Here is an 8,992-nt window from a genome sequence, read left to right on the forward strand (position 1 = left end):
GGCTCCAGGAGGGCACCACTGGAGAGATGGGAAGATGTCCCAGAGCAGAGAGAAGGCAAGGGGCCTGTCGAGGGGGCAGGGTGAGGGCTGAGCAGCAGGCAGAGATGGGGAGGGGCCGCACACTGCCCCGGGGTTGGTGGGTGTTCTCAGTTCCTTTCTCTTTCCAGGGGAGATCAGAGCTTCTGAAAACTCCTACTTCTGCCAAGCTGCCAGGCAGCTGGCCTCCGTGCCATCGTCTCAGCTTTGTGTCAAACTGGCCAGTGGTGGTGACCCCACCTATGCCTTCAACATCCGCTTCACTGGGGAGGAGGTCCATGGCACCAGTAAGTGGCAGCCCCATCAGTCCCCATCGCCCAGTCGAGGGTGGAGCCGTGTTTAGAGTATGTTTCCTGTGCTGATTTTTAGCCTAAACTGCCAGGAGTTCCCCCATTAGCAACACTCAAAGCCAATTCCTCAACCTCTGCTCTGCAGAAGCCAGCACTGTCCCTGGCGGGAACTGTCTGCCGTTCCCGGGCTCAGGGACGCACCTCTGCTTTTGTGTTCAGTGCGCCGGGCAGCGTGTCCTCAGTGCGGACTGGCCTCCGCCCCAGGGGAGCCCCTGGCTGTGGGGCTGGTTGGGCTGAGAGCTTGTAAGTGCCCGTGAGAGAGGGGGCATTTGGAGCCCCTGACGGAAATGGGACTTTCTGCCATGTCACTCTGTAAGGATGAGGAAAAGCAACTCAGAAAATGTTGCCTCGTGGTCCTTTCGGTCACTTTTAGCCCCAAACAGTCAGGAAATGTCTCCGCTCTGGATGGGAGAAGCCCAGCTCTTCACCTGGGCACTGGGGGGAGGCTGCTGGGGCAGCAACATCCCAGCAGCACTGGGTGTCCTCTGCCACCTCCCCGCCCCCCAGTGCTCAGAACATGCCAGGCCCCTGCCCAACCCCTTACGCTCCTCAGAGCACCAAAATGTCACAAGAGGCCAGCATTGCCCCCCTTCGCAGACCTGGGCCACCTCAAAGTTAAGTAGCTTCCCACGGTCAGGCAGCTACTTGGGGTTCAGCCCAGGTCTGTCCGATTCCAAAGCCCCGCCCTTGGACTTGGTGGCTGCAGCAGGCAGATCTGCCTCTTCATGAAGTTGAGTGAGGGCCAGGCCCTGACATCTGCCCCCAAGCAGGTCTCCCACCTGGCTCTGGCCAAGCACGCACAGTTGTCCTGAGACCTTCCTGACTGCGGGGCACTGGCCGGGAGCACACGGGGGAGAGGAGGCCCGGCCACAGGATGGAGGTTTGCAAGAACCCGAAGGCACCTTTGGAGTGGCCGCCATGGGGAGCTGATCACTGCCCAGTGCCCTTTGCATGTGTTCACGCATCATCCATTCACTTTTGCGTTCACTGAACAAACACTGAGCACCGGGCCTTGGCGGGAGCAGTGCTGAGTCAAACAGGTGCCCTGCTCTTGGCACCGAAGGTGGACATGGAGCCAAGAAGCCCACACATCAGTGTGAGCGCAGCCTGAGAGCTGCCCACGTAGGGCCTGCGCTTGCTTTCTTTTTTTTTTTTTTTTAAATATATTTATTGATTTTCTACAGAGAGGAAGGGAGAGGGATAGAGAGTTGGAAACATCGATGAGAGCGAAACATCGATCAGCTGCCTCTTGCACACTCCCTACTGGGGATGTGCCCGCAACCAAGGTACATGCCCTTGACCAGAATCAAACCCGGGACCCTTGAGTCCGCAGGCTGACGCCCATCCACTGAGCCACACCGGCTAGGGCTGCGTTTGCTTTCTTGATACCAGCCTGTGAGGTTGGCAGAATTCCTGTCCCCGTCTGATAGCAACTGAGGCCACCAGCTATTAGGTGGCCTGGCCGATCTGACCCCAGGTCTCCCACCCGGCCCGCAGGCAGGTTTCCTTTCCACTCCACCTGCTGCGGTCCGGCTGGCCAATGAGTGCTGTTCCCAGGTCGGACAGGGTGTGCTGGGCAGGGGAGGCTGGCAGAGCCCCGGTGCTGATAGGCTCCATCTGTCCCTCCCGCAGGCGGTTCTTTCCGCCACTTCCTGTGGCAGGTGTGTAAAGAGCTGCAGAGCTCCTCGCTGTCCCTCCTGCTGCTGTGCCCCAGCTCAGCCGTCAACAAGAACAAGGTAAGGCACCCGCGGGTGTGTCCTCATCAGCTCTGCCCGTTCACAGGCCTCCCTAGCTGGCTGGGCCAGCTCTGGGACACGTTTCCCAGGCCACTCCATCACCCCATCTCTGCCTCCACATGCAGGGCAAGTACATCCTGACCCCCAGCCCCATCACCTATGGGGAGGAGCAGCTGCTGCACTTCCTGGGGCAGCTGCTGGGAATAGCAATTCGAGCAGATGTCCCTCTGCCCCTGGACCTCCTGCCCTCCTTCTGGAAGACACTGGTGGGGGAGCCCCTGGACCCTGACCAAGACCTGCAGGAAGCAGACATACTCACTTACAACTACGTCAAGAAATTCGAAAGTGTAAGTGAAAAGCACGTTTATTCTGGGGGACAGCAGGGCCCCAGAGCAGTGCCCCGGACCCTCCCTTATTGCCACCTCTATGGTCCCAGCTAAGTCCGGTGGGCTCTCCCGAGGGACTGTTAGGAACGCCTGCCATCTCTGGCCGCAAGGCTTCCCTCCCTGACAGCAGCCGCTGCGGGTGACCTGACCAGCCCTGCTAGGCCTCCCAGGGACACAGGGTGACAGGTTCCCGGCCCCTGAGTGAGCAGAGGGGTGGGGTCGGGTGGGAAGTGCTACAAGCAGACCAGTTTCACTGGAAAGAGCTTCCAGGACCTCACTGAGAGCACGGCTCAGTTCTGGGGCCTCCTGAGATGGGAGGGAAGGCAGAGGGAATGGAGCTCTTAGTCCCTCCCCTGGTGCAGGGACGAGAGACGGCGGGGACACAGCCGTGTCTAACCACCCCTCTCTGCACACAGACTAGCCAGGTGCCCAGGCTCTGGTTGAGCCTGTGGGAGCCGCTCTGGGCCGTCCATGCATTCAGCAGGCATGAGATAGGCCGGCCTTGGGCTCACAGCCCGTCCTCAGGGAGCCCCCGGGCTGCGGGAGGGCTGTCCTCAGACTTCCTTCCACAGGCCAGGAGGGAAATAAGGCCCAGACAGGGGAGCTGGCTGGAGCGAGGGTACCAGCGGGGCCCCTGTCTGTCCACTGACTGAGGCCCTCTCTCCTCACCCCCCTTCTCAGGTGAGAGACGACGGGTGGTGTGGCCTCGGCCTCCAACCTAGCCCCTCTCCTTGAGGCCAGCTGCCTGTGCTGCGGGGGAGCTGGCTTTGTGCCTGTCCACGGGACCTCAGCTGAGGGAGGTGGTCAGCTGATTCTGGCATAAAACTTGAGGGGCCCTCTGAGGGCCTCTTTGCCAGGCTCTCGGTAGCAGCCGTCCCCTTAGCCACCACTTGAGGGCAGACTGCTCCAGAGAGCAGCAAAGCCGAGATCCTGGATGGCAGTTGGCTTGTCAGCAGGAAAAGGGAGGATGGATTGTCCAAAGTTCCAGGGGCCCTCAAACTACGGCCAGCGGGCCACATGCGGCCCGCCGAAAACACTTATCCGGCCCGCCGGGTGTTTTTGCCGCCGCTGCCTGTTGCTTAGCAGCCGACTAGTTTTTTTTTTAAACTATAGTCCGGCCCTCCAACAGTCTGAGGGACAGTGAACTGGCCCCCTATTTAAAAAGTTTGAGGACCCCTGGTGCAAACGGTCAAAGCAGGATTCCCCATGGTCTGGGCATTTGTGAGTGCTCACCAGGCCCTGCTCTGAGAAGTCCTCCTGGGGCTGTGGGTGGCAGCCTGGGCCTGGGGCAGGCAGGGTGTAAGAGGTGTCCAGGCAGATAGTCCAGCAAGGCTTCTGTCTGAAGGGGCTGGGCAAGGCCACCAGGAACACCAGGACTACACGGGGTGGGGGCAGCACACGACCCAGGAAGAAAGGCTCTCAGCTTCTGCTGGGGCGCCGGCAGCTTCACGCTGGCAGGCAGGTTGCTGCACAGGACACTACGTGCTCAGACCCTCACTTGCACCTTCACCATCCCAGAGCTGCGGGTTTATTCTCCTCTGGGTCAGATCCTGTCATCTCAGTAGCCCAGCGTGCACATCGCTGTCTTTTGGAACATAATTTTGGTGTGCCACGTGGTGGAGGAGCCCATGTATCATCCACAGATGGGATTAAGTCAGGGCTCTCTGCTGGCAGGTGATAGAAAACCCAGCTCAAACCAGCTTAGGGGGAAAAAAATTTAATGACTTGCTCTTAAAACGAAATGTACACAAAGAGATTCGGCTTCAAACGGGGCTAAAATGACAGCATCAATACCTGGTCTGAAGGTGACCCCAGCAAGACAAGGTGATCCATCTCACAATCATATCCACATCAGTGAATGAGGCTGCTGCTTCCAAACAGAAATAGGACAAGCCCTGCAGTTGGGGTCTCACAGGCCCAACCCTGAACCGATGGCAGGCTCTGATTGGCCAGACCCATGCCACAGGCCATTCATGATGGCCAAGGGGAGCCCCACCCAAACTGCCTGCTGTTGGCCCATCTGGAGATCGAGGTTGTCTCCTGGGGGCCTGGGTGTGGGGCGGGCACTTAGCTCCTGTCTGCCTCTGCCTCCAGATCAACGACGAGATCGAGCTGGAGGCCCTGTGCGCCGAGATCGCCTCCCAGCACCTGGCCACTGAGAGCCCCGACAGCCCCAACAAGCCCTGCTGCCGGTTCACCTACCTGACCATGACGGGCGAGGAGGTGGAGCTGTGCAGCCGCGGCCGGCACATCCCTGTGGCGTGAGTGTGTGTGCACGGGAGGGGACTGGCCGAGTGGCTGGCTGGGCTCTAAGAGCGGCACAAGGGTCCCGGTCAGGTGACAGGCAGCTTTCACCAGCAGGAGGGAAATGAGGCAGGACACTGGGCATCAAGAAAGATGGTGGACCGTCTTCAGCAGAGGGACGTTTATATTAGAAAAGACCAGCTGAGGTGGGTGACACCAGAGGTGGGATAGGAAGAGTTCATTGAGCTGCCAAGACTGAAAAACCTGGGTAACTGGGCACCTAGGAGCAACCCCATCAGCTGCCTCAGCCTCTTCCCTCACCTGTGTCCCCCTGGCCCCACAGATGGGAGAACAAGGACATCTACGCAGCTGCCATCCGGAGCCTACGGTTGCGGGAGCTGCAAAATGATGAGTGCGCCACAGCCGTGCGGGCGGGCCTGGGCTCCATTGTGCCCCTGCAGCTGCTCACCACACTCAGCCCTCTGGAGATGGAGCTGCGGACTTGCGGCCTCCCATACATCAACCTCGAGTTCCTGAAGGTCAGTGCTGGCGCTGGGCGGGCAGGCAAGGCCTTTCCCAGCACTTCCTGTGCCCCAGCACCCTCCTCGCATGTGGGAGAAGCTGTGCTCATCCCTATCTCACAGCTGAGTAACCTAAAGCTAAGAGATAAGTCACTTGCCCAAGTTCACACAGCCAGCAAGTGGCAGAGTCAAACTTTGTACCCAGATCACCTGCTTCCAGAGCTCAGGCCTTAAGCCACCATTCTGAGCTGATGGACCATTCTTGCCAAGACCCCTCCATGCTTCAGCTCATGCCAGCTTCTCTCAGCTGGGCCCTGTGTCCCAAGGTTGCTTCTTCCTACCTGAGAGACCTTGCCCAAGTGACTTCACCTCCAGTGGGAACGGTGGCAGGACCTGCCCAGTGGGGTCAGTCACAGTCACACAAACCAGCGCTGATACAACTGACTTTGCGGTCACTGTCATCATAGTCCTCGCCCTGGGTCCTGCGGCCATCGTTTCCCCGCTGCACTCTGTCCAGGGATTGGCCTGCCCTGGGGAGGCCCTGGGTCAGCAGAGGCCAGGTCTGCTCACATCAGGGGGCCTTTCTTCCCAGGCCCACACCATGTACCAGGTGGGGCTGATGGAGACAGACCAGCACATCGAGTTCTTCTGGGGGGCCCTGGAGATGTTTGCCCAGGAGGAGCTGTGCAAGTTCATCAAGTTTGCCTGCAACCAGGAACGCATCCCGTTCACCTGCCCCTGCAAGGACGGAGGCCCCGACACGGCCCATGTGCCCCCATACCCCATGAAGATCGCCCCCCCAGATGGCACAGCAGGTACTGCCTTCCCTGGTCATGTGCCAAGTGGGGAGACACAGGCCCTCCTCTGATTAGAATGGGGCCCTGCATGAGGGAGGGAGAACAACAGATCAGGGACCCCAAACACTAAAGCCCAGCTGTAAGTGGCGGAAAGGCTAGGGGTCACATGCCTTCCAAACCTGACCTTCACCAAGTAGCAATACAGGTCCAATCCTATATAATAAAGATGTAATATGCAAATGGTCGTTAGGCCATGAAGCGTAACGACCGACCACGAAACGACCGGATCACAGATCAGCAGGAGGGTGGGACAGTGAGTTACAAGAGAGCTACAGGAGGGGGCAGAGGGGGCGGAGGGAACTATAGGAGGGCAGGGCAGCGGGCGGAGAGCTACAGGAGTGGGCAGAGGGGGCGGAGGGAACTATAGGAGGGCAGGGCAGCAGGCGGAGAGCTACAGGAGGGCGGCAGCGAGCTATTGGCTATAAGCGGGCAGCGGAGAGCTACAGGAGGGGGCAGGGCAGCAAGCAACTGGTGAGCTACTGGCACATGGATTCATGCGCAGGGCTACTAGTGTTGATATATTTTCTAATATTTGTAAAAGCTAAAAATCTAGACATGTTTTAATCTTTCAACTTTTAAATGCAGCAAAAGAGCCCTAGCTGGTTTGGCCCAGTGGATAGAGCATTGGCCTGCAGACTGAAGGGTCCTGGGTTCGATTACAGTCAAGAGCATGTACCTCAGTTGCAGGCTCCCGGCCCTGGTTGGGGTCATGCGGGAGGCAACCAATCTATGTGTCTCTCTCACATTGGTGTTTCTCTCTGTCTCTCCCTCTCCCTGCCATTCACTCTAAAAATCAATGGGAAAGAAGATAAATAAAAACCAATGGAAAAAATATCCTTGGGTGAGGATTTTTCAAAAAATTGAAAAAATAAAATAAATGCAGCAAAATAATTTAATTAAAAAACAAACCCTTTGCTGTCTGCAACAAGATCGCGCTCAGGTCAGCAGTCTGGTGCCTGTGCTGGACAGCAGTGGTGTGTCTGCCTTTTCTCCTCCAAACTCTTCTCCTGCACCACCTCCCGCCCCGTGCGCGGGGCCAGCCAGGCTTAGGGCTCCCAGGGATCCGAGCCCAGCCCTCTAACACTGACCCCGTTTTTCCCGTAGGTTCCCCAGACTCTCGCTACATCCGCGTGGAGACCTGCATGTTCATGATCAAGCTTCCCCAGTACTCCTCTCTGGAAATCATGCTGGAGAAACTGCGTTGTGCCATTCACTACCGCGAAGACCCCCTAAGTGGCTGAAGGGAGGGAGCTCCAGAGTTAGGCTGTCACCGAGGCACTGCTCTGCCGGCTTAGAAAGCCTGCCACTGCGGGCATGTCCCTCCAGGGAGGGCCCTGCGTGAGGAGTTGGCGACATTTTGCTTTTCTGAACTTTTGTCCACATTCCAGGGCCTCCTGGAAGACTTAACCTTTTGTATTTGTACGTTCGTGATGGGTTGGTTCTTTTGCTACCGTTCATGGTGTTTGTAGGGTAGTTTAGTTCCCAGTTTGTGTCTCATTTGATCTTCCTGGACACTGTCCTTCGTGGCCACCAGATTCTGATGCCCGAGGGCCCCAGATGGTTCCACATCACAGAACCACCCAGCAGAAAGCTGGCGATGAGATGCCAGCGACCACTCAGAGTCCTGTTCCTTCTGAGAACACATCCACAAACAAGCCTGTGGCCAGGCCTGCCCCACCTGCCTGGAGCCGGAGTTTCTCCTGGACACGGCTCCTGCAGGCCTTTTCCATCTTGACGTGGTTGGACCAGTTACCTAAACAGGGAGGTTTGTGTGTTAATCTTTAGAGCCTTGTTCATGGTCTGGGCTTTTCTGAGGAAAAGTCCACAGTGGTCCCCCCCTCCCTTCCCATTCAGACTCTGCTCTCCGTCATTTCTGGGACCCTGGTCCGCGTTTCCCCAAGTGCTGCTCGGGAGCAGGCGACCAGAGAGTTCCTTCTGACGTTGGTTCGCAGAGGCAGGCGGCTGCGTCCCACTCCAGGAGAGGAGAGGACACCTGGAGTCGGAGGGACAGTGCTCAAGATGGACTGGATAGAACACGTGACGCAAGCCTTCCCCACTCCTGTGCTCAGAAGCGGCCCTTCCTCGCTGCAGTGGGATGAGGAGCTGAGGAAAGGGTCCCGCGCCCACTTTAGAGCTGTCTGAGGTGCTCTGCTCAATTTGGGGTCTGCTTCAGTGACTGAGACCTTCCAGTCCAGATGGAGACGCAAGGGAGGTCCTTCTGCCCCCCGGCTGGGCCCACCCAGCACCCCCCTCGCTGCCCCATGTGTGTGCGTGCCAGGGCTGGGCTGCCCAGCTCACCCACTGCCCCAGTGCATTTGTGCCCCCCCTGGGTCTTTGTCCAGTGGTACTTTGTTGAAGAGCAGCATATGCCATCTTGTTGGACTGTCATTTGGGCCTTGCCAGTTCTCACAGAATTCATCACTGTATTTATTGTATAATATTGTGAATATTGAAGTTCTGAGTGAGTGCTGAGAGGTGGTTTTGGAGTCTGAATGCTGGTGAGAGGAGGATGTGCTCCTTTTTCCTCTGTTGGAAATGTGGATTTTTGAGCCGTTAGCATCCCATCTCCTCCCTGTTATTCCTAGGAAGTGCATTAAGGACCATTATAGAAAAGATCCCCTGCCCCAAGGAAAAGATAAACCTGGGTTAACCATCCCGTTGCATCACTTATATGTGATGCGGGACCAGTGTCTGGAGGTGAGTGCCTGCAGTGTCCCCGTCTGGAGAACGTGGTTGGCCACAGCCCCCTAGACTGGAGGTCACAGCAGGATGTAGTCCTGACAAGGATCCTCTTGTTTCATTTCTGCATAATGAAAGAGCCTTTGGATTTATTAGAAGTGGTTTTTCCTCCTGTATTTTTAA

General features: G+C 57.5%; 1 protein-coding gene across 7 annotated transcripts in view; it reads left to right on the forward strand.

Annotated features, from left to right (window-relative positions):
* HECTD4 (HECT domain E3 ubiquitin protein ligase 4) overlaps positions 1-8,602 on the forward strand; it is a 154,194-nt gene extending 145,592 nt beyond the window's left edge. For all 7 annotated transcript variants that reach the window (XM_070399372.1, XM_070399375.1, XM_070399374.1 and 4 more), the window contains 7 exons: positions 168-323; positions 2,019-2,122; positions 2,248-2,469; positions 4,603-4,769; positions 5,096-5,291; positions 5,866-6,088; positions 7,235-8,602. In XM_070399372.1, coding sequence (XP_070255473.1) covers positions 168-323; positions 2,019-2,122; positions 2,248-2,469; positions 4,603-4,769; positions 5,096-5,291; positions 5,866-6,088; positions 7,235-7,371 — 1,205 coding nt within the window. In that variant the 3' untranslated portion in view covers positions 7,372-8,602. The remainder of the gene's footprint in view (positions 1-167; positions 324-2,018; positions 2,123-2,247; positions 2,470-4,602; positions 4,770-5,095; positions 5,292-5,865; positions 6,089-7,234) is intronic.
* Positions 8,603-8,992: the final 390 nt, after the last annotated feature.

Source organism: Myotis yumanensis, unplaced genomic scaffold, assembly GCF_028538775.1.
Source record: "Myotis yumanensis isolate MYYU_CA2020_CCGP unplaced genomic scaffold, mMyoYum1.0.hap1 SCAF_19, whole genome shotgun sequence".
Classification (NCBI taxonomy): domain Eukaryota; kingdom Metazoa; phylum Chordata; class Mammalia; order Chiroptera; family Vespertilionidae; genus Myotis; species Myotis yumanensis.